General features: G+C 44.3%; 1 protein-coding gene across 2 annotated transcripts in view; it reads left to right on the top strand.

The window, feature by feature from the left end:
- RASGRP1 (RAS guanyl releasing protein 1) overlaps nt 1-26713 on the top strand; it is a 326703-nt gene that overhangs the window by 219068 nt on the left and 80922 nt on the right. For both annotated transcript variants that reach the window (XM_069638555.1, XM_069638556.1), the window contains one exon: nt 24488-24593. In XM_069638555.1, coding sequence (XP_069494656.1) covers nt 24488-24593 — 106 coding nt within the window. The remainder of the gene's footprint in view (nt 1-24487; nt 24594-26713) is intronic.

Below are 26713 nucleotides of genomic sequence, written 5' to 3'. Positions count from 1 at the left end.
AGCAGATTCCACAAGCCTCAGAAGGGATACATTACTCACCGTAATCGTATTTCTGATGCTTGTATCTGCTTAGATTCACATGCGACTCGCCCTTCCTCCCCTCTGAGAGAAGGCGCATGGATGTTTGTAGTCTTATCTTTCTATCTGCTTGGATAATCTGTACTCGCGCTACTCCTCATGCTACCTCATATCAGAAAAAATACAATCTGAGGTTCCTACACGTGTGAGGGATCATGGGTACAGTGGACGTCACACTAGGGATAGTATTACTGGCATGCCCTGTGTCGACGCCCATTTTCGAGTTTCGAAAAACAAAGTGTAATACTCCGCAGCTTCCACTAGATGTCGGCCTATGCACAGCATGTGAATCTAAGCAGATACAAGCATCAGAAATACGATTACGGTGAGTCATGTATTATATATATATATATATATATATATATATATATATATATATATATATATATATATATATATATATATATATATATATATATATATATATATATCTCTATGCACCAAGAAACCTATGGTGGGTTTAAAAAGGTTTGAAAAAATCCCTTTCACCTGAAATGTGAAAGTAGGAAAGTCCATTTCAAGAGCCAAGTCAGACATGCCACAGTGCCACCTACTAGCCATCGCTGGAAGTTCATCTCCAGTTCTGAGCCACAACAGCAAGACATTGTGGGTATACAAATTAGCCCAAATACAAACCTTTTTCTCCAGGAAATTCTTTGTCTAAGAGGGCAGTGCTACTTTATACATAGCTTAATCAACCCAAGACAGACATTTGGAAGGCTGCCAGGATAACTACATACCTGTCTGTCTTGGGTTGATTAAGCTATGTATAGCTATGTAAGCTATGTAACCACACCATCCTGCTCAACCGTCTCCGTGATAACCTGGGCATCACTGATCAGGCTCTGGCCTGGCTGTCATGATGCCTACCTCCAAGGAGCCAGGTCCGACCCAGCAACCCCAGAGGCAGGCATCATTTCCCCCAGGGGAGTGCCAGCGGGCCCAAGCTGGGGCCTTTTGGACGCAGTCCTGGCGCCTTAGGCGCCAGGCTCATGTTGGACCTCTGTCCTGGCGCCTTAGGCGCCAGGCTCATAAAGCTAGACATGTGTTCAAGTGTTTTAATGTGCACTTACCTGATGCAGACCATGCTGCCACATCCAGGCCCTCTTGAGGCCTGAATGGAACTACTTTACCTGTGGGACTACTTTCCACCCGGGTGTGGTCGGGGAAGGATACATACCTGATCGGAGGAAGGATACACACTTGGGACTTCTTCCAAAGCTATTTAAACCACACCTGATCAGCAAATCACGCTTCGCGTTGTTCTGCTCCTCGCAGCTGGACTCTCACCGTGTCAGCTCCTGCATCTGGACTTCAGCCACGCCTGTCAGCATCCTGGGTCACCTGCAAAGGGAGACAAGAGACCTTACCTGCTAAATCTGCACCACGGAGACATCACCGACGATCCTGACATTATTTTTAAAAGCATTTCGTTACGATCGCTGCAGCGCTGCATTTCACTCACCTTTCCTGGGTTCCTCCATCTTCAGCAGCGATCATCCGGATACACAGCCACTTCCCAGAGCCTAGAGAAAAAGACAAGAATAAGAGGTGAGAGAAGGAAGGGAATAAGACTTACCTGTTGGGTCATTCCCATTTCATTTCGGGTCTTGCCGCTTCCAGGCATTTTCTGGACCATGGCCCCTATGGGGAAAAAAGACAAAGACATTGAATGAGCGTATGCAAAGACAGTTCCCGAGCGCTCATCCAGAACTAACCTGCCATTTACTGGAACTGGAACTGCACGTTTCACTTCGGGTCGGCGCCATATCTCCGGCATTCCGAACCCCGGCCCCTAAGGGGAAAAAAGACATAAGCATTAGCGCTTGCTGCAAAAAAACAATGAACATTATTATTAAGCTTGGACTTTTGAACTTGCAACAGAACTTTTACAGAGCCTTACCTGAATAGTCAAGCTTACCTGAACTCCCATCAATCCTCAATCCAGTGAAGTAACTGGGTTTCAACGCGCCCCTGCATCGGAAGCAGGATGGAGAGCTCATCCTTCCTGACCCTAAGGTGAGACTTCATGGGGAATTGTGGAAGGGTATCCTGGAGGGTTGGAAGAGAGTGGGAGGCTTGAGCATAACTCAGTCAGTAGGTAATACTCCCTTTTCATGCACAGGGGAATATTCCTGCGAGCCGGAGAAGCCAGAGTAGAGGGCCCTTCCTGTCCATCTTCAGAGTCCTGCGCTTCACCATTGAAGAAGCATCAGCACTCGAAGCCAGACCTGCGCCTCCGTGGGAATCAGGTGAGCGTTACACTGGCTGATCTCTTTCCTCTCTGATCGACCCTCCCAGTTCCAACTGGGGTCCTTCGTATCATCTATCTTCCTCTGTACCTGTGGGGTTCCCCAGGGGTCTAACCTCTCACTATGGCTCTTTAACCAATACCTGGTAACTATTGCCCACTGCATTGCCTTTTTCTGCTCAAATTTCCAGTGCTACGCTGATGACACTCACCTCATTTCCCGGCTGCCCTCAGCCACCTCCTCTCCCTCTCTCATCTGACTGCTTTACTGCCATTCAAGATTGGTGTGCCGCCGATCTTTGTCTGAATGCCAGCAAGACTGAGATCCTCCTCATCGGCAAACCATCTCCATCCTTCTCCCTCACCCTCTGGCTGTCCTCCCTTGGCCACCCTCCTACCCCTACCTGCGAGGCTAAGAACCTCAGGGTCATCTGTGACTCCACACTTTCCTTCTCTGCCCAAATCTCTGAGATCTCTAAAAAGTCAAACTTCCTACTGCACCTCCTCAGGGGTACTCTCCCTTTCCTCTCCTTCCCTCAGAAGCTCACTGTCTCCCAAGCTCTGGTTACCTCTAGGTTGGACTATTGTAACAGCCTCTTTCTAAATCTACCTGCCTCTACTCTCCGCTCTCTGCAACTTATCCAGAACAGGACTGCGAGACTTGTCCTTGGCCTCAAGCCCTGGGATCGTATCTCTCCAGCCCTGACATCTCTCCATTGGCTCCCAGTGGATGCAAGGATTAAATTCAAAACCCTCTGCATTGTCCACAAGGCTTTCTGGGGCCTGGGTCCAAAATACCTTCAGATATCCCTCCACAAATACCTCCCCTCTCGAGCTCTTCGCTCCTCTACCTCTAACTCCCACCGGGTCGATAGTTTTTCAAAGACACAAGCTGGGGGTAGATCTGTCTTCGGCTGGGGCAGCCTCCCTGCCAATCTAAAACTTGAGGAGAACCATCTCTGATTCCGGAAGCACCTCAAGACCTTCCTCTTTGCTTCCGCCTTCGCTCGCCCTCTCCCCTGCAGATCTGCTCTCTTGGCACCGTGCACCTGGCCACCCTCTGTCCCCTGGGCCCAGGTACCTGCTCACCATGCCACCCTCCTGCACTGCCTCCTGGCCACTCCTTGCACTGGGGACTGTATCTGTACCCGTACAGCTCCCCCATTCTTCTTCTTTTTCTGCACTTATCAGACTTACCCAGTCTGCTGCCTTAAACACAGCACGTGCCACTTGCTGGCTGCACTACCACTGTTAATTGCTCCCATTTTATTTTTATTTTTATTTATTATTATTTATCTGCTCTCCTCTGCTCCCCTTCCATGCACTTTTTCCCTTTTCCCATTCCCATGCACTTGCGCGTTCTCAATGTCACTGGGCCTAGTAAGATTGTTGTTGTTGTGTTGCGTTCTCCCCTGTTCCCCTCCCTTGCCTAGTCGCGCTCTGAAACAGTTGTGTATGAGCGCGATAGAAATAAAATATCATATAAAGTAACTCTGCCCTCTTAGACAAAGACAATTTCCTCGAGAGAAAGTTTGGGCTAATTTGCATACCCACAATGCCTTGCTGTTGTGACTCAGAACTGCAGGTGAACTTCCAGTGATGGCTACTATGTGGCATTGTGAAATATGTGACTTGGCTCAAATGAACTTCTATATATTCAGTGAAAAAACTGTTAGAGGGACGTTATGGTTAAGTTGCAGTAATAAAAACCTATAAAATTCAGTCAAAAAACGTTGTTAAGGGACATGATAGTTTCAAGTAAAATCGAAATCCCCAGAAATTCACCAGTTATGGTAAGCTACGCAACCATAACTCATGTCACCACCATGCACTGCTAAGACTAACACCCAGGACATCAAAGATGACATCACAAATCTAGGCCACTTGTTTTTGTTTACTGACGGTCAGAATATGACAATTCAAAAGGTGCTCCATATCTAGATGTTAACCTTGTCATACGTTCTTAAAGTACTTTCCTTAGGGGTTGGACTCGGCTCCGGGTGCACATACATGGAGCAATAAGCAGGCCTCAAACACACAATTAATTTGTATACATGAAGATGAACTTGAATGTTAACATTTTCTGATTATGCTGTTTCTTTCTTTCTTTAGTTTGCCTGTATGTGCCTCTCATTTGAATGCATTTCGGGTCTTCATATATATTCTTTGTACTAGTACAAGTGTGTAGTAAGTCTTTAATTGTTAGCTATTTATTCCACGTTTAACATTACTCAAAACTCTGATAAGGTAGCATTCATTATTTTACTATCCAAAATTACCAGATCAAACATATTGTACTTCTATGGCGCCTGCTGCAGCCATTGCCTATGTTTATGTATGATTAGGTTCATGTATTAACACCAGCACACTCCAATATAATGTTTTGATTAGATGAGTACATAAGTAGTTCATGATAGGTCTCCAGATCACCCCTGACATCTTGGTACCAACATTATGAACACAAACGCTTGTAGAGACTGTTCATCAAAATTAATTTCATGTGATGTCATCAGTGATGTCATCAATGACATTTGTTATGTCATCTTAGATGTCCTGGCTCTTAGTCTAAGCAGTGTACGGTGGTGGTTGCGGGTTATGGTTGCTTAGCTTACCATAACTGGTGAATTTCTCAGGGTTTTCAGTTTTACTTGTAACCATAATGTCCCTTTTAAAGTTTTTTTCACTGATTTTCATAGGTTTTCATGAGTGAAAATGTTACATCACTGTATATACGATATTACGAATTCCTCTTTTAACATATATGAAAGAAGTGTAAACCTTCTTTAACAAACATACTTTTTCTAACGCATACTGATGTGTGTTATCAGCAGCGCATGCTGGGGATGCAAGTCCTGGTTGAGTTGCCTACAGCATGAGGCTTTGACCATTACCCCAGCCCCACCAAACCACCCTGTTATCCATTGTACCTACCCTGCATTCTAGTTCAGTGTCCACTATACCCTCATAATGTGACCAATGGCCAGTGCTCATGGCTTTCAATCATGGCCAGTCTCCACAATCCTTGGGACATGGGCTTTGGCCATGCCGCATTCCCCAATAGGCAAATCAGAGTAGAAATGTGTCCTTGCCGAGGACCAGGTCCACTGCCCAGGCAGCAAAGTTATATCACTATTTTTTTTGTACTTACATTTTGACACATCCCAAAAGTAAAACACAGGACAGATTTGCAAACGCATGCTTTCAGCTCCTTGCTTACACTCCTCACGCAAGTTGGCTGCAAACCCGTCCAGCATTTGGGCTGCAGTCACAAGCAGAATATTTTTTCCATTTAAACCTAGGGCTTTGGCCATGCTACATGCCCCAATAAGAAAATCAGATTACACATTTGTCCTTGCTCAGGGCCAGGCCCATTGTCCAGGCACCAAAGTTCTATCACAATTTTGTGTACTTGCATTTTGACACTTTAGAAAATATAAAGCACAGGACAGATTTGCAAAACCATAGTTGGATGTCCTTGCTGATGCTCCTCGTGAATGTTTACTGCAATCCTGTCCAGCACTTCCGCTGTAGCCACAACAAAACCGTTTTCCCATTCAAACCTATCCAATTTCGAAAAACGTTCCCTCATAGCCGGTCCCTGGTGGACATACCCACTTTAACCCCATTGCCAGTACCTTGTGGTAATTTCCAGTAGCCAGATTGTCTTTGTCATCGCCTTTGGCTATGACCCGGATAATCTGGCCACTGCCCATAGCCACAAGCTATACCTCAGTCACCAAAGGTATATCACTATTTTTTTAACCTACATTATGACCCTTTTCAAAAAATAAACCACTGCCACATTTGCAAAACCATGCTTTTGGGTCCTTGCCAGTGCTCCTTGAAAAATAATCACGCAACTTAGCCCTCACTTGACGAAATCCATTCAGACTTTACACAAACATTCAGTCGGGTCTATAATCTTTCTGAAAATATTTGTGCAGATTTCTCAAACAGCAACAAAGTTATAACCTAACCCATCTAACAATGTTGAGACCCCCCTCTTTGCAAAATCCCACCAAACTTTGCAAAAACATTCAAATCTGGGTCTAAAATCGTTTTGTAAACTTCTGTTCAGATTTGTCAAACTGCACCAAATGTATAAGCCTTTCAAATATCTTAGGACCCCCGTATAATTTTACCCCCTCTTGGCAAAACTGCACCAAACTCTGCAGAAATATTCAGGGTCAGGTCTAAAATGATACTGCAAAATGTCCTGCAGTTTCATTGAGTGACTCCATGGTTAGCCTTCCAAAAACTGCTTTTCACTGACTCTATAATGCAGAAATATGCATGGATGTCTCCAAACATCTGAAATGTTTGCGACTTTATAAAAACACCAGATTTTTGGCTTTTACGGCCATATCCCATGCTAATCACCCCTCACCTCCCCAGAGATTGTTTCATTAGTTTGACAAGTGCAATGTTGTTTTTTTCCATGTTTTTACTGGGTTGTGCGCAGACTACAGGCACGGTTCCTGAATCCAGCATGGCGTCCATTTCAAAACTTTTGATGTACCTCACGTTTGTAATTCACCAATCAGCGGGCGCGTATGGTGTCGGCGAACGTCACGCTGCTCTCTGATTGGTCCAGAGGCGTCCACAAACACGGAATCAGGAAATAGCAGACCAGACCCATATCACTAATTATTTTGTACCTAGTTTTTGGCAATGTAAAAAAAACTACTGGATGGATTTACACCAGAGTTGCCAAAGCACGCTTTCAGGACCAAGCCGCCGCTCCTCTTGCAAGTCCGGTGCAAATCTGTGCAGCGTTTTGGGCTGTAGGCATGTGCAAAATATTTTTTCCATTGTATCTGAGGATTTCAAAAACGTTGAGACTCCCCTATAACTTTGCCCCGCACCCCGGAGACGAAAAACACTCTTTCTATGAGTTGGGCAACTTAACCATAATTACAGGGCCGCTGCTGCAGGCCCTGTTATAAATATATATATATATATAATTATTGGGAAGACCTCATGAAGTAAGGCACAGACAATAAATTCACTTCTCTAAAATTTAGCTTTTATTTCTCAAATGTCAGGCTGGAGTAAGGCCTAACTTGCCTTATGCAAAGTTGGCAGTTCCCTACCTAAGGATAGTTTGTTGTAAAGTTCAACTTAAAAGTCTGTGTCCAAAACCTATGCTTGCCCTCACAATTAAATCTATACAATGTGTAGGGATGTCAGCAACCCAAGAGACAGTGTTCAAATAAAGTTCTGAGCTTCTTCCAGCTCCTGGTCTCGTTTCAGCTTCTTCCTCTGGTTCAAACAGTTCCAGAAAAATGTCTTGGAGCTCCCTTCCTCCTAGTTCAACAAAGTTCCCAAAATTCTCAGGGTTCCCTTCCCCAAGTTCAACAAAGTTCCAAACAACCTCGGGGTACCCTTCCCTGAATTCCGAAAAGTTCTAAACACCTTGGGGTTCCATTCCCCAAGTTCAGCACAGTTCAGTCAATTCAACGTTGTCCGCTTTCAGTACAGATGGTATTTCTTTTGTCTTCCTCACCATTCGCTTGCCTCTTCTTGCTCTTTTAGTCGCATCCATGCTGATGAAACAAAACAACTGAAATCTCCTTGATTTCCTTGGCTCACTCCAAGTAGCGGTTACTCGGTCTAGGCGCAGTCGTCTGACCACATGGCCACCCATCACCGGTCATGCAACCGATAACCCTTGGCACTTTATAATATTCATTGATTTCAATAGACTACTTTTCCACCATATGTTTCCTTTCTGCACTTGTGAGATTAGTTTGTTTACACTCTTGTTTCTTCTTGGCATTCTCTTGGCTCTGCCAACACGTGCCTTTCACACACTCTTTGCTGTGTGTATTCCTGTTTATCACCTTGCTTTCACACCACCCAATAGTGCTTCTTTCAAGTGCTTCATCAATTCTCATTAATGGTTTTCACTTGGCTTTTCACTTTCACATTATCTATTAATGTCTTTTCCTTAATTTAATTCTGTTCATAAACGCACATCACTTTCTCTCCATTCGTGCAGTATTTTCATCTCACTTGTGCCTAACTTTTCTTTAGTTCGGTATCCAGCCAGAGACACACGGCTCGGAGCTCTGCAGGGCTCTGGACTCTCTCGCGACTCTCTCCAGCCTTGGCATCCTTCCCTGCTCTCCTGCAGCAGCCAGCATTTGTTTTCATCAGCTTTTCCTCTGCAGCGTGCTCCGCGGTGCCCTGGCTTCCCAGGCGGTTCCCCCTCTCATGTGCGTCACTCCTTTTTTTATATACACCTGCAGCCTCTTAAGTGGTTGCAGGTGCAAGTCCTTTGCCTGACTACAATTACTGGGACATGCCTGATTTTCAGAATGGCGTTCTCCAGTCCTCATACCAGTAACAGAGTGGTGTGCACAGGTGGAAGCGTGCATTCCTCCTAGTCGCCTTCCTTTTCCTGTAACGGATTTATGACGTGGCACACTCCAGCCAGGGACTTCTTCCCCCGACTAGGAATGTGGCGCACAATAAAAACGGCCTTTTATTTTTATTTGAACCCTGGGTTCTTGGTTTGAGTAGGCACCCAACCTGTGTCAGACCCACTGTAACAAACACCCCTTGTCACAATGGACTATTCACCAGGCCGGTGTCTAACAATGAAATATTTATTAATTTTGAGAATTCACAGAAAATTAAGCAAATCAAAAATTTGGGCAGCAGTCACCACTGTGTGACAATATGTATGCAAAAAACAAACAATATGGTTACTTCACACTCCTTACATAAGATACATAAACCTTTCATGGTAGCAGAAGCAACATTACTTTTCTTCAAAATGACAGATAGCACACAGGTTAATCACTCCCCCCTGCAACACTTCCCCAAGCATGTGCTGACTACGTTCTTTATGGATGGAAAGCAGTGGCATGGAGTCAGAATGAAGAGGGAAAATGAGATTGTGTATTTAGCCCACCACCCCAGGATAGGAGGCCAAAGAAGAAAATTAAAACTTTCAAAATGAGCAAAATGTCATTCCCGGATTTCACTTGTTACTTGTTTGTTTTTTGTTTGTTTGTTTATTTTATTTATTTTGCACTCCGGACCTGGGAGTAAACGGGCGCTTAGGACAGGTTACAAGGCACAGTACATGGTAATTAGCAGAGGTGCATTAGCAAAGGTTATATACAGTATAAACAGACAATGGTAGTAAACATGTATCTCAGTTTACAATTGCGGTAGGATAGCTATGACAGAAATGTGTGTGGCTGCACTTAAGAGACCAGGAGTTTACAGACTACTGAACAGGGCACCAAGGCAGCATGACACAGGTAAGAAAATCAATTTTGAAAGGAAAACCATGTAGTCAAAAACGCACGCGGCAGAATTGCAATCCGTTTTTCACATGGGTTTAAAAATGACACACGGATAAGAGAAAGGGGTTAGCTGTCAAAATCGGAAATCGATTTTTGTTATGTGCCTTTGTTGCCCATCTCGGACAGTATTCTGAGGGAAAGGGAATATTCTTAATGGGATTATGTTTGGGTTTTTTATGTGAAAGAGGCAAATCGGAATTTAAAGAAAAGCACTAATGCATAGGCCAAGTCAATTTTTGTTGCACAATGACTCGTTCTATTGAGAGTGTATTTTAAGGACTATATGAAATGGTTTATAGTCATAATGTCGACAAAAAAATGTCGACAGACAAAAATGTCGAAAAAATAATGTCGAAAATAATAATGTCGACATTCTATACTTTTAATGTAAAAAGTCATAATGTCGAAAAAAAAATGTCGACATTTTTTTTTCGACAATATGACTATAAACCCTTAACACTATCAACACCTCACCCAACACCCTCCTGCAACCCCCCCACACCCCACACCACCACCCTCCCACCCCTCATATGCAACACATTCTAATTATTTATATATTTATTTATTTATTTTTTCAATAAATAAATAACCAACAAAAAGTATCATTTACTATGGGGGGGTCCCCCCCCAACCCCCCCTCACCCAACACCCCCCTGCCACCCCACCACACCCCCTAACCACCCTCTCACCCCTCATACTCAACACAATCTAATTATTTATTTATTTATTTATTTTTTCAATAAATAAATAACCAAAAAGAGTCTAATTTACTATGGGGGGGTCCCCCCCCAACCCCCCCTCACCCAACACCCCCCTGACACCCCCCCACACCCCCCCCAACCACCCTCATTCCCAACACATAGTAATTATATATTTATTTATTTATTATTCAATAAATAAATAAACAAATAAATAAAAAGAATATCATTTACTATGGGGATGTCCCCCCAACCCCTCTCACCCAATACCCCCTGCCACCCCCCACCCCTCATACTCAACACATACAACACAACAATAAATATATATTTATTTATTTATACAACATTTCGAAAAAATGTCGACATTAATGTAAAATGTCGACATTTTTGTATGTCGACATTATTGATTTTCGACATTAATTTGTCGACATTTTGACTGTCGACATTATTGATGTCGACATTATGACTGCACACCATATGAAATACTGGCATGACATCGAATTGCTGCTTATTTAAGGTGCTGAAACAAATACCATAATGTACAGAAGTACTGGGGTGAATTTATCACAGATGTGGGCGGTCCTCAAACCCCCGCAGCCAAATTTTTTGCCAGGCTTGAATTTGCACAAAGGACCTCCTGGGAAGAGGGTGCTTGAAGTAAATGGCACCTTTATGTCAAACACAGCTCTTCACTCCCCTCCTGTGTATTTGAACGCAGTCCTGCCAGCCAGTCTAGTAAAGCCAGTAATGATCACACCTTCAGTCCACTCAGAACACAGCACATGCCTTGGCATTATCAGTTCACTGGTAGATGTGAAAAAGTGGGAGGTAAGCTTTCCTGCCAAACTAGTTTCACTGCAATTCCAGAGCCTCAGCCAGGCTACTTGAAGTCTTTGTGTGGGGGGGGGGGGGTGCGGCATAATGTACATGGCTTTGTAGCCTCCCACCCCAAGTAAAATTATATTTCTTGTGCAAGCAACAGTGAAATATGTGACATTTAACTTTAAATTACATTTTTTCCTGATTTTCAGAAGAGCAAATTCACACGTGTGTTTATTTCAGTTCATTTTGAACTTACCAACGCGATTTTTACAACACCATTTCTTGTTCATTAACCTTCTGGAGTGCTTTTACAGATATGGTCAATTTCTGGACACAGAGATATACTGCCAAGCATTTCTTTGAAATTGACATGTGAAAAAGAAATGCTGTGTTTTTTTCATTTACTGCAGTTTGTACGCAATGGTTTATAGCAAATGAAAACACAAGCCGTGTTTAAGTGGAAACCAGAATTCTTTGCCTTTCAAGTGATTTCCCAGTACATCATCTGTTATGGAAATGTTTTGCCTTTCTTCTTGGTACTCGGCAGAAGTAAAGCATGCCAGGGTGGGTTTTCATGGAGTGCACAACTTAGTGATGTTTTAAAATGAAACCAAGAGCAAATTGCAAAGCCGTCTTGAATGTCATATGTGCAGCTGTAGTATTCAGAAAACAGAACAGGAAATGTGGTGCTGTTCTGCATGTAGGTCATTTCCAGATGATTTAGATGGAGGTAAAACAATGCAGAGGGCTTCTTTTGGTGGCATTCTTGTGTTCAGTGCTCGCCACACATGTGCCAGGGAAAGACAGCACAGCCGTTTTCTTTTGGTGAAATATGGAAATGCAGGTTTGAGGTAAAGGGATTTCTGTCGTGGGCCTAAATGTACCCCACAGCCCATTCTTAAAGAGACCGTAATGGGATATATGTGAAATCTGACATTGGGGCAGAGTGGTAATAAACTATGAAAGTTTGGGAAGGGTAGAACGTAGTTTGCCCATTTCTTGATCTACCCAGAGGAGGTGAATGTGGGTCTGATCTTCCCGTAAGAGAAGATTGTCTCCCTCTTTTCCTTTTCCCTGTTCTTCTATAGGGGTGGTTTACTGGGGGTTGGTTTGGCAAAGAAGGAAGGAAGGGAGGGGGTTTGACGATACCCTATAAAGGCTTCATGGACTGAGGGTTCATTGTGGAATGGAAATGGGGGATTCCACGTCTCACCTAAAGTCACCCGTCCTTCCATTCCCCAAGTCTCCTCCACCAATGTGATCCTCCCTCGCATATTCACCCCCCCAGGGTCAGGATCCTTGTTATTTTGAATACCCCTGTTGGAATATCGTGGCCAGATTATGCTAATTTTGCTCATGATCACTGTTTTGCACAGTCCATAAAAAGGGATGTGTTTAAGTCAGTCAAGCTTTGGTTTTAAATGGCGCCAGTCCCCAAACAGTGATAACCTCATGCATTTCAGCATTTGGCTCTTTTACGCACTGTTCAACATGTTCTCACCTTAACTGCACTCCGGTTGATGTACGTTGTAAGTACTGTTTGTCTGCTGTGTGGTACCTTCATGCGCTGTTAAGTTATTTAACCTCGAACATGTTTGCGCTTTTTAGCAGTGGCAGAGCCAGGCGGAGAGCGGGGGGGTGGCCACCTCCCATGCAACCCAGTGCGCCTCCAGCCTCCCACTGACACCCTATTATCCACCAGCATGGCACCAAAAGCTGCCTCCGCTACCGCTTTTGATATCTTACTAGATGTGAAGAGCACTAGTCTTTAGATCTATGGAGATGGAAGAAAGACCCTCATCTATGATATCACAATACTAATGATGAAGTGACCATGAGAATGTGCTCTGTTGGCTATGTTATGCTATGTTATGTTATGTTATGTGACTAGGCTCCAGAGTGCTCGATGCCTGTGTGGAATAGGTGGGCACAACCATATGTAGAATTAAACTTAAAAGGTTAGGGTAATACACTCGGGTGTAATTGTATCTATTCAGAGGAGCTGATCGGGAGAATAGGATCCTATGACACAAGGATGAAAATACGCAAATGAACACATACTGGGTGTATCCACTCAGTAAGCGAAGCGCCCACAGTGTGCTCTTAAAAAGAAGCTGCAGTATTTGCTGAATTTGATTTTCATTGATGGCAAAGTATATAATCAGTACATTGACCCTAAAGAAAAGGTGTCCAAATTGGGATTTCATTGTTTTTGAAGGCAATCGCATTCTCAGCAGTGTTGGCTCATAAGCCAATGCATTTCTTGTAGTTACAATTTAAGGTTTCAAAAGCATGGTCAATATGCATTACAACATGTGGAATACATACGCAAGTAACTTTCAAATTATATTAAATCCGAAAGAAGTACATACAGCGACTTCGGCAGTTGTAAAGCAGAAAACAAAAGAATTGATCACATTAATGATTTCATGCATTAACAGCATGCTCGTGTTAATCGACCAAGAAATATGTAAATGTACCTTCGCTGATATGTCTGCGTATCTATGGGAACAATAGCAAAAGCCATAATGTACCGTGGTAGGCAGTGCTCCATTAAATTGCGCACTTTGGTCTGAGAAATGAGAAAGCCCTTACCTGGGCTGTGGTGTGTTGTGGCTTCAGGTTAATCCAACTGATTCCCAGATCTATGGGGAAGTAAGCGCGTAGATCAGACTTGTGTGTGCTAATATAACGGATACGAGTTAACCTCGGTATGGTAGTAGTACTTACCCTAGCAGACTGCCAGGTGATTGTTGGGAGAAGAGAAACCTCTTGTGTGAACGCTAGTGTCGTGTGTGTATATTGTGTTGCCCTGGAGAGACCCTAGGCATCGCAACGTTGCATGTTGTGAAGCGTGATGGTGTCATCAGTGTCTCGCATCCCGTTCTCTCTGAGCGAACAGGGAGGCCGGGATTGGTGCAGTGCAAAGAGGATGAAAGTAATGATGTTGGCATGCATTAGAGGTAAATTAACATGTGGAAATTAAGGCAATTTACATACATATTTGTATAACAAAGCAATTACGTGATACGCCTTAATGAGGTACTTATCTCATATGTATAAACCAAATGTATAAACCGAAAAATAATCATCTTAATTCTGTTGCAATACATATGAGACATGGGACTATTTACAAAGCTTACAGTCTACATGGAAAAGATACATAGGCAAGGTTCAACGACGAAATTTGTTGATTTCTTTAGATCTAAGTGCGCTGCACTTATGCATGTCTTAATCACAGCGTCTTAAGTATATCACATCACGTCTAGATGTTCATAAAGCTAGACAACTACATGAATTGATGCTCATAAATTCAAAATGCCCTTGCTAATAAAATCGTGACCCTTCAAAGCAACATTTGCAGTAAAATAGCGGCCCTAAAAGTCACGCTCCCACCGAAAAATCCAGATAAGAGCACGATCACAGCTCCCTCCCGCTTCAAGTTCTCTAAAGTCAACACTCTTGACGTGGAAAAAATTATCCTGTCTTTGAAACCCTCCAATAGCCAGGGAGACTTGTGCCCAGCTCAGCTTATCAAAGATGCCGCCCGAGACCTGTCACCTTTCATCACTAAACTGATCAATGCTTCCTTTACCACTGGCTCCATCCCCACAAATCTAAAACAATCCTGGGTACTGCCATTACTAAAAGAAACTACCCTTGACCCAGCCATACCCACAAATTACCGACCCATGACGACTGTTCCTTTCTTACTAAAAATGCTAGACAAGTTCGCCTATGTACAAATACAGAAGCACTTGGAAGAACACCACCTCTTAGGATCCAGACAATCAGGGTTCCGCCCGCAACATGGGACTGAAACTGCACTCATTGATTTGAAAGCTCAGATTGATACACTCTGGTACAAAGGGCAAGTTGCCCTACTCCTCCTCCTCCTTGACTTCGATTTGGTCGATCACTCTGTCCTATGCTCACACCTCCACACAGCAGCACACTTCTCTTCCGAGGCCCTCACATGGATCACCTCTTTCCTTATCGGAAGAACCATGAGGGTCTTCTCTCCTACTGCTGCAGCAGACCCCATACCCATTACCTGCGGTGTCCCACAGGGCTCTTGTGTCTCCCCGACACTATACAACATATTTACCAAGCCCCTTTTCAATGATTTGGATCATCTCTGTATCACCTACACAAACTATGCAGATGATACCCAGATCCTCCTTCCACTTTCAGGAGATTATGGAAAGGATTTGGCCTTGCTAAATAGGGTATACATCATCATTCAGACATGGATGGCCACTCATGGACTATGCCTGAATGATGAGAAAACGGAGCTTATCTTGGGTACCACGTCTAGTTTAAAGAAACTTAGCCCTGCCTACAACTCCTTCATGATAGATGGGAACAATATCAAAGTTGGACAGGAGGCCAAAACTCTGGGATTCTACTTGGATTCCAACCTTTCCTTCAAAAGACAACTGAGCTCCCTGGCATCATCATCGGCATACATGTCCAAATTGATCCGTTCAGCCAAACCATTTCTAGCAGACACTAGCTGCGTCACACTCGCAAGAGCCCTTATCCTATCCAGCCTTGACTACTGTAATGCCCTCTACCTGGGAACCTCCAAAGCTACTACCAACAAGCTACAAACCCTCCAGGACAATGCCCTGAGAGCAGCCCTAGGCATCCCCAGAAGAGGACATATCTCAGGATTCAGCCAACAGAACTGGCTCTCGACTAGAAACAAAATACTCCTAAAAACGGCATCACTTACCTACAAATATCTTAACAATGCCGCCCCGATCTACCTGATCAACAGATTCCCTAGACAAGCCTCTGCGAGACCCCTCAGAACTGCATACAAAGACTGCTTCTCCGTCACAAACTTCAAACTCGCTACCATAGGAGGTAACGGCTTCCCGGTAAAAGCAGTTTAACTGTGGAACTCCTTGCCTCCCAACCTGAGAGTAGACATGCCCTACCTGGACTTCCGCTTATCCTCATGGTTGAAACTGAAAGACTACTAAGATAGTTAAATGCTATGGCTTCCTTTATGCTATCCGCACACCGTGTAACCCGTGTGCCCAGCTCTGTAATTTTGTTGACACTGCTTCCATTGTTTGTTCTCCCTATTATGCTCTGTATATACTCCCTTTTGCCAATGTGTACACTTTATACTTGCAACTAAGCTTCGCATATTCTTGTAAATGCTGCGCCCTGATACCCTTGGGTATAATTGGGCATTATAAATAATAAAACAAACAAATCAACAAGTCAATATGTATACAGAGTCCGGTCGGGTGATCCTGCCATGTGGGGATGTGACGACATCAATTTTGGCAGGTGTTGGAGCTCGGGAAAGGTAGCATGCATACCATTATGTATTAAAGTGTGACTGTGTGCTATGTCCGAGTTGTAGAACACACAATGTAATAATAGGAGAAATGTAGATCTCCTAGATAAACCTATGTTTGCAAGGTGACATGTAAAGGTTGTCCTGTGGGGTACCATACAGAGGTGTCGTAAGAGAAAAGTTGCTCTCATGGATTAGCAAATGGTTGTCATACGATGCACATGTAGTTTATTTCCTCCTTTATGCTATTCGGTACCAAGGTACCAAGATGCACAATCCAAAAAGTTTCTCTTTGGCCCAGTTTTTTGGACATGTTTTCATATTGATTATATTTTGTCACTGTCTCAACAACCTGGAATCGTATCTGAGAGATGTTTTTCATTCCGTGCCAATGACTTGCTATTGCTGGGTTGGGATTACTGTTTCTAATGCATGATCTGTGTTCATTCCATCCGTTTCGCAGGTCTCTTAAATTCTCCTGTTTATGGGCATTTCATGGAATAGATTATGTTTGCAGTGTTGCATGTATTCATGCACTTACCCTGCCCTGTGCAGACCTGTATGATTGAGAAACTCAAGGGCTCGATTCCCGGCAAGGGAAGAGGGCGGTCTCCAGCTCTGAGGAGGCTCGGAGCGGGGGTTTTAGTGTGTAGTAAAGCCCCCCCCATTCTGAGCCTCCTAATTGGCTGGGAGGCCACTATACCCCCCTCGGCAGGTACTACAGTGTATTAAAACATGTTGCAAATAATGTGTTTGAAAACATGTTTGCTTAGTAACATTGGCTAAAACTAGCGTAGTATGTTATGAAACTGGCCCACTCTAGCCAGAACACTGGTCCATTCTGGCCAAAAAAACAGACCCATGCTAAAGTCATGGGCTGGCACTTGAAGCATTACCCTGTTGCCCAATAGGCCAGTCCGTGCCTGTCCCTGGGTCCTGTGATGATTTGCTGACTCCACTTTCTATATGTCTGTGCAAATCTGGATTGCGTTGTAATGTACCCAAAAGCACACCCTCAGCCCACCCCCCTATATAGGTACAGTGCTGTACCCGATTTACTGCATTTGAAGGTTTTTTTTTTATTCCCTAGCGGGTTTTTATTGCTTTTGCGTGCTGTGCTTAGTTTGATTCAAAGCACTCTGAAATGGGCAAGTGACGTGCCCATCCTCGGTGAAGGAGGCACTGCCGGTGTTTTTGAAACCACCCTTGCACTTTCACCCCTTGCCCCATTACCCCCTACTCTTGCCACCTTTAATGCAACACATATCTGTGCACCATTGTGGTACCCACAAACGTACCCAGCATAGCCCCTCCCCCCAGGAGTCTTCACCCGTCTGCCTTCCAAATCCCGGAACCCTGGCCTCTTCGCAATCATTACCAGAGAGGGGTAGTGGAAATATATTGTCATTTATATAGCGCTTTTATCCAAAGCGCTTCACATGCAATTATTATTACCCAGCGGAAATTGGTACTCACTTTATCGGCCTCGAAAGGGGGAAGGGTTGAGTTGGCCTTGCTGGGATTCGAACCTGCAACCTGCAGATCACGCACAGATTGCAGCAGCGAGTGCTTAGCCCACACAGCTCTCTGACCAGCTTAGAGGAAATGACATCCACGTATACAAATCTAGACCAGATGAAGGCCACCCAGCTGAGAAAGGTTGCGCTGCCATGAGATGACTCGGGTCTGCAGGGGGCACCTCCCCCCACTAGTCACACCCTGTAATGAGGCGCTTGCATAACACACACTGCGAAAAGAAAATTGCTTTTGGCATTCTGTCTTGCTTTCCGCAGTTGTTATCGTTTTTGTTTCGCCACAAAAATAACGTGTAAATTGCGCCTCTGTTTCTCACCACTCCGGTGATTATTCGATCGGCGCCTGGCTGCGATGCTCAAATTAAAACGCAGTTCATGGATATTTTTTTTCCCTCCTGTCTCGTGGTTTGAAGTTCAATTATTTTTAGAGGGTTTGAGGCAACGCCTTGCCATCATACAGTGGCACTGTGGGTCCAAAAATGGTTCAAGGCTGGCAGCTTTGGAGGCAGGAAGGATTCATTCAAATTACTGATTTGGAAGTGGCCTTGGGCACTGGGCTGGTATTGGTCTTCGCTGGTATTGGTCTTCCATTAAAAAATATTCCAAGCTTTAATGAATGCTTTATACCATGGTTCCTCAATATGTAGCTATGTAGATATTTTGGACTAAAACTCCCATGATCCTTCAGCACTGACTCTGCCGGTTGGGGATCATGGGCATTGAAGTGCAATACATCTGGTGCACCACATAATGAGTAACCATGTTTTAGACCTTGCAAAACTAGATGGATGGCCTATTTTAAAAAAATAAATAACCCTATATTTCATTAGCAAGACACTAGCGTGATGCCTACATTATTTTCTTCATGCAATGATACTCTTTTTGAAAGACAGTCGCCTCCTAGAAAAAAAGAAGACCCAATGCATTTTGTGGTCAGCAGTAAAAACACTAGATTTATGTTGCTGATAATGTATCGTGTTGGCATGGTTGGAATAAGGCTGAAATTGCCAAAAAAGGAGGACCTACAAGTGCAAATTATTCAAAGAAATCTTTACACTACATGTTGATGCATTGTGATCACTCCCTTCTTCTGGCCTCTCTCTCATCCTTTGGTTTTTCTGGTTCTGTTCTTTCGTGGTTCCAGTCATACCTGTCCCAAAGAACCTTTTCTGTTTCTTGGGCGGGTAATACATCTGCCATGAAAGTTGGGGGGGGGACAAACACCCCCGTCCCCTCCTAAAATTACACCCATGCCTCTGTCCCAGGTCCCTATCCCTCTTACCTTTCACAATTTGGGGCTTCACCTTGATTCTGCCTTATCTTTTACTTATCACATGTCTCTGTCCTCGCGTGCCTGCCGCTTCCATTTATGCAATATTCGTAAAGCTCGCCACTTTCTGACTTTTGAAGCTACAAAACTCTTGATATCTTCTCTGATCTTTTCTCGACTCTTTTTTTTATTGTTTCACGGCTCTTTGGCCTTCCGCTTACTCGTCTTGGCCCCTCTGAGATCTGTGTTTAATGCTGCTATTCGTCTCCTTTGTTTTCTTTCTTTTTGTGAGGCTGTTTCTTCTCTGTCCATCCTTGGCTGGCTACCTTTTCACTCTCAACTTAAATTGAACTTGCTTTGTCTCTAGTCTCTCTATGGTCTTGCACCTGACTATCTCTCTTCTCTGGTTTCTTTATATGCTCCTTCTCGACCCATTCGCTCTTCGCCTCCATTTTTTCTCATGTCTCCATGCCCTCCCTGTGCTCAGTCTCATTTTCGGCACTTTGACCTCTTAGCTCCCCTTCATTGGAATGATATCCCTTATTCTCTTCATTCGGTTTCCGTCTATTCTGTATTTCGCAAGTCGCTGAAGTTCCATTTCCTTCATTTGGGTTAAAACGGCAGATTTCTTTTATTTGTATTGTTAATCATTTTTATTGTACAGATTATGATTCTCGGTACAGCGCCTTGGTTTAAGGCGCCATATAAAATACAAATACATTTTTTTATAATTTACAATCAAACCTTCCCATATTTAAAAAATAAAAACATAACACTTACGTTCCATGTGCAATTCTACAAATACCAACAATACATGTCTAGATTACAATAATTGATATATTAAACTGACAGACTGAGCCCAGAAAATAAAGGCCAACCTAAGTATCTTGGGCTGGCCCTTGACACATAGCTCTATATGCCGGTCCGAGCCTGCCTGTTCGATTCTCACTTAGCCATGGAGACCTCCTGTTACATTGTTCTAGCAGTTCAGAAGAATCCAATGGCTTTCTCTGCATTAAAGGTACTTGTGCCAGTTCGGGCCAGTTCCGAGGCTCCGCTTGGCTCGTGGCTGCCAGTCAACTGGGTGATGCCTATGCTACGGCTGACTAGGAACGGCTAATCCCCTGCAAAAGCTAATCCGTATTCAGACAAATTTACTGAGTTGTGTTCGTAAGGTTTTACGTGTGCAAGGTTGGCATCTGCAGTCTTTTATATTTCGGTAAAACGTTATTCCATCACCAGGCTTTTTTTCAATGCGTTTTTTTCTGAAAATCTTCGGCCAAAAAACTCATTGAAAAATATAGGGGGTTGGGTGGGTAAGGGCATATAAGGGGTAGGGAATATGGGGTATAGAGACTACAAAATAGAGAAGGGGTGTTGTGGGGACCCCCCCCCCAAACAAAAAAAATCGATTTAGTTTTTTTTCGGCTGAACGTTTTCAGCAAAAAACTCAGCAGAAAAAAGCTTGGCGATCTAAGAACATAGAAGCTCTATTTATGGGAGTTCCCCTGTGAGGATTTGCCCCCAGACCACTCTGGCCAAAGACCATCAAGCTAGGTGCCCACATCTCTCACCACAATTCCTGTTTGTTCAAACCCTGCCTGGCTCTAAGGTATTCACTAACATTAGCACACATCTCCAAAAACGTTGAGTAAAGTTTGACATCTGCCCAGAACACCTGCCTCTCAGTTCACTTCACACCCGGATCACCATTGTTCAGAATTTAGCAGTGTTTTGAAATTGATAGGATGAAGGAAGCATTGACATCTGCTTTAGGATCGGCTCCTTTTTCCCATAAGGATATTTGTTCATTTTAAAATGCAATGTTTTTAATTTTCAATGCTCAGATTAAAAGGTGTGTAAGACCTTTCATCATGTATCACTTCTTTGGGGAACCTGAAGTCACAGGTTTAAATCCAGGTAGTGCCAGCCTAGGCCTTCTTCCTTTTGATGTTAAATTGAGTACCATTAACATGGATGAAAATAACACCTAGTATTACAGCGCCCAGAAGCATAACACAGGCATGAAGCACTCCTCCTCAACACCCAGGCCATCAAATCGCCCCTCACGCCACCTGACTTGATAGATGCTGTCCGCCCCTCTCCTCCCTGCCACCCGTAAAGCTGTACCCCTCCTCTGTGTACCTCTGTATAGCTGTTCTGTTACCTCTGAAAAGCGCTCTGTTGCTTCTCAGAGCTAGGTCAGCGCTCAATAAATACCATAATAAGCACTGAAAAGAAAAACAATAATATTCTATAAGGGGGTCAGACCTGCCTTATGACTAAATATCAATAACCTCATGTTTTTCTGCACCCTGGCCATGAAACTGGGCATATGCCCGCTGTTCTAAGAAATGTTATGTTTCAGCGAACCCTGCGTTGCCGCGAGACCCCGTAATATAATGATCTCATAGACCTCTCTAGCCATCATCTTCAGGTGATGGATCCATCTATGCCAGGGGTCTGCCACCAGTGGCTTTCAGATATTTTGTACAATGACTCCCATGCTCCCTTACCATTGATAATGCTGGCTAGGCCTGCTGGCATTTGTAGTCCAAAACATCTGGTGAGCCAAAGGTTGAGACCCCTGATCTACGCACATCATGGCACTATACCCACGGTTTGCATTAGTGAACCCATCCCCACTGGCAGGCCAGGCGTATATTGCTCTTGAGGGGTCGGGCGCACCCTCGCTTCTTACTTTCCATGTGTGCTCTGTGCATTCCTGATTACACATCCAACTGGGCTGTGTCACTTCCGACAGTTGTCTTGGCGGTCACAGAAAAATACCCTGGAGTTTGGCAAGGGTTGCCTACAAACATTATCTAGCTATCAGTCCTCCATGCTTCAAGGGCACACCTGGGCACGTCTTGGGACCATCACACAAGCTTGTTCTGGCTAATTTTAGGGCCACCTTCAAAGTGCTAGAGGCCGCCATCGCTGGAAAATGCTAATGGTCACAAGATGTTCTATTTTCCCTTCGTCTGATCAGCATTCCGTCCGATCAGCTGTCAATGACTACCCATGCACCCCCTAATTCTACAATATAGCCGTTGTCCCTCACCCACTTTGCATCGTTCCAAATGTTAGTCTCTCTGTTGTCCTATCCATACCCCCGCTCGCCCCCTCTCACATGTTCTCTCTTCCCTTCCACCACAGACCAAGATCTGTTTAGTCCATGGTCTTAGGTCATACAAGGGAGGACCAGGATTACATGTTTGGCAAGAAGTCTGTCTTCCATCTCTTTAGCTTCCCATGAACGTTGGCTTGAGCATGTCTACTGGAGACCATACCGTTTCACGGGGGAAGTATGAAGGGGCTCAGATGTTGAACTCTGAGGTGGCATTGCTTCCACACATGAAGAAAGTGAAGCATTTCTATGCAATGTGACTCTACCTTGCCGCTGTGCTTGATCCTTGCATGTTCTTGAACCCCTCTAGGAAGCACGCCGCTAACTTGCTGATTATTTGGTGTGTGCAGAGAGGGTCCTTTTGAGTGTGTGCTGTTCTGCTTGATCTCAGTTTTTCTGGATAACTTTAAAAGACTTTTCCTAAGTATTCCTGAACTGCATGGGTGCCTTGACTGGAGAGGTCCAAGACCAGAGTCTACTGGCACCTACCCGTCGACCAGATAGGATTTTGTAGGGTGGGAGCAATTATGATGGGTTAAGTCCCTTGTGAATAGTTAGTTATGTGTCTTTTGTGGTGCTAAGACATGTCCTTGCGAATCAAAGGACACACACAGAAGTCAAGGACCAGCTTTGTGGTGTGTTGCAATTTAGTGGGAAACTTCCATCCAGCACATGGACCTAGGCCTGACACAGAATGAAACATTTGCAGACTTGCACAAAATAATGTGGGTATGTAGACCGAGGGAGGGGTAGTATCGTCTCGGGTCATAACTTGCTAGCTGGTCTTTATTCCAACCGATAATGACCCCTCGTTGGGTCTGTAAGGCTATGCATGGTTGTTTCCCTGTCTGCTATTAAAGACAGAATGTTCAGAATACAGTCAACACCAGTAGTTATTTACTGAATGCTAAACATTCTGACTGGCTGGGACGCGGTCAATAACAATCTCCATGCAGAAATCAATATATTTCTTATTTTTAGTAATATTTTAAGTTTGTTTTGGCTCCGCATTACATATGGACTTGATTTTGACCTTTAAATGGCTTGCAAAAGGTTCGATAAAGATTGAAGGTTAATGTGTCAATGCGGATGCACCTTTGACAAATGTGTGTTTCAACATTAAAATTGGAAGCACCTGTTCCGTTATTGACCATCTAGGCAGTGGTATTACAACCAAATGGGCATCATTAAGAGTTTGCTGGTAAATCGACAGCAAATCTGCAGATTGACTGCAAAAACAGATTACCATCACCACCACTTGGTCCCAACCAATCACAAGTGCTGGCACAGCAGTGAAATTCCCATTACGGCCACTTTACTTCAGTTTTCGCACACCGTCATACTCTTAGTCTGGGCCCGTTATGTGCAACCAATTGATAAATGCCCTCCTAAATCTTTTATGGTTTGTGATGAGACATAGTAAATTTCCAGTTTGTAAAATGGTAGGAACTTCAGTTGTTGGCTCAAGATCAATTGCTAAGGTGGGTCCCACCTGATAATATGAACGAAATTATGCAGTGGACAAAGTCAGTCTCCTTTACTCGAATAGACTAGGTTACCTGCGTCATCCCAATAGTCAATGTTGAGATGATATCTTGTAATGTTAATGTCATGGCCAGGACCCATAACATTCACAACAGGGCTCTATCCGGTACAAAAAAACATGATTAGTAAACATTGAGTTTGTAATTCTTGAGTTTCAACCTTATTGTTCAAATATCAAAAGGAAATTGACACAATATGCCCCCAATAGACCACCACCTGTTTTATTGAGCCTGTTAGTAATACATGTCAGGAATATACAGAAATTGGCTAGAAGAATTTCTCAAAGGCCTTCCTGTACATCATATTCTGGAATAATCTGTTTTCTTCCTTCCTGATATAATGCAGACGTTTTTTTATTTCTTTAGGAATGTTCTTTTTCATTTTTTAGGTTGTTCTTTGAGTCTATGTACCTTTCTGTAAAAATCAACAAGAACTCATTTGTTTCTGGTGAATTCTGATAATGCTTATGATGGCCTTTGAAAGATCTGGCTCCATGATGTAACCCCCTCTTTGCCTTTTCAGACTGCGAGGGGAACCTCTGCCGGGGCGGGCCTCTGCTGCAGATCATGGTCACGATGCATCGCTTCCTCATCCCGTCCACAGACCTCATGCTCCGGCTGAGCTCACTATATCCTTTACAAGTCGCCTTCGTTTGCTTTTGCCGAATAGCCTTTCGCAACCACAAAGCAGTGCAATGTCAGCGTAAAATGTTCCCAAAAGGGAGTAACAACTTTGAGTGGGAATAACCATTAGGGAAAAGGGCCAACTTTTTTAGAAGGGAGCCACCTTTTCAGAGGTGGTGGGCCAATACGTTCAGCGGGGGTAACAGTTTGTGAACACAATAACCACTTCAATGGGCGGGGGCAAGACATGCAAAGGGGAGGGCAGAATGATCCTTTCAAACGTGGACGATGCGCTCAAAGTTTCAGAGGAATGTAACAATTCCAGAGAGACACAGCGGCTTGTCTGGGGCACATGCAGCGCGACACAGAAGCGGCGACGATTCCAGAGGCAGGCAAGACTTTTCAGACGGACAACACCTTCAAAGGGAACTGAGAGGGACAAGAGATAGATTGGTGGAGAGATCCAACAGAGGACAGGAGATCGATTGATGGACAGGAGGTCCAACAGAGAACAAGAGATTGATTGGTAGACAAGCGATCCAATTGAGGACAGGAGATCATTTGATGGACAGGAGGTCCAACAGAGAACAAGAGATTGATTGGTTGACGAGATTGAATGGAGGACGAGATCCATCAAGGGACAAGATCCAGTGGAGGACAACCATTCAGACTGGGGACACCATGTCCAGTGGGGGACACTACAGAGGTGAACAACTACTGCAAAGGGTGAAATGGGGCAACAGCTTAAAAATTGGGACAAAAGCTCTAGAGGTAGACAATCGCCCCAACTCCAAAAAAAGGTGGCAGTCCCTCTGAAGGGATTCTGCGTTGAAATGCAGCAGATCCATAGCAAGAGAATAGCTTCTGTGGAGGACGTCAAGCAGCTGTGCCGTCCAGATGAGGAATGGGCCATCAAGAGCAACGTAGACTATCAAACTAGAGACGCAGACCAGCAATGGCTCCAGTGAGCAAACGCATGTGTTTAAGGATGGGTCGTCAGAGTGAGTCAAACTTTAGCGACCCCCGTGGACAAAATTACCAGTGGGCGAATGCTCAATTGCTGAATAATGGATTGATGTGGACCAAAAAAAGGTTTGGATGGGGCAACAAAAGGGCACATCTGGATGGCCCCAGTGATTGTAAGCAGTTTAGTGATTGGCAGGAGGAAATGAACTGCTCTGGTGGCGATGGGCATAGCAGGACACCGCCTGACCCGGAACAAGAAGAATGATCAGAGAAGCCCCCCGGGCACTCAATCGTCTAATTATCATTGATGCGAATCCAGCAGTGACTCCACAGGTCTCATCCTCCAACTATACCCGGTGTCTTCTACGCAGCCTGTGATAAGGATGCAAGATGGCCGCCAACCCAGGGACGCAGCAACTGCCGCCAAAGAAGGGGACTTCAGCACGGTACAAATTCCCATTGCATGGACAAAGGGTGACGGCACGCACTCACACCCAAGTTGGCAAAATTAAAGGACCTCTCGGGGGGGGGGGGGGGGGGGAAGGTGGATTGTACCTCATATAAAAACAGAATGCCATTCATACATAAAAAAATAGAACTACCTGCCAAGTGCCATTGCAAACCTATTTGAATTAATTTGGCCATCACTCTAGGCTCCACCCCATCTTCTAAATCCATTAAGTCACATGGATACTCGCCTAGCGGTCATTTTCCCTTGTAAATTAAATAACATTGATTACTAGCCAACTGAATGATATGGCATTTATAACGCGCCTATACACAAGTGTTTCAAGGCTTGACGAGGCAAGGGAGGGGGAACAGAGGGAGGACATATTCAACGATCTTACTAGGTCAGGTGACATTGAGATTGTGCAGGGGGAAAGGAAAAGTTTGGGGGGCGGTGGGGTAGGGGGCAGTGCAATACATAGGAACAGCAGTAAAAATAAATAAAACAGTAGGTAAAAGTGCGGCCAGCTAGTGGCAAGTGCAGGGGTAAGTGCAGACATCAAGTGTCAAGAGCTGGTGGGGGCTGTAGGGATACAGAAACAGCCCCCAAGTGCAGGGGTTTGCCCAGGAGGCAGTGCAGGATTGCAGCTGGTGGAGGAGGGGACATGGGCCTGAGATCAGAGGGTAGCCAGGTGACCTGTGCAGTTTAATT

This window comes from Ambystoma mexicanum, chromosome 14, assembly GCF_040938575.1.
Source record: "Ambystoma mexicanum isolate Mex_15411 chromosome 14, UKY_AmexF1_1, whole genome shotgun sequence".
NCBI lineage: Eukaryota > Metazoa > Chordata > Amphibia > Caudata > Ambystomatidae > Ambystoma > Ambystoma mexicanum.
This window is presented reverse-complemented; position numbering and strand designations above follow the sequence as displayed.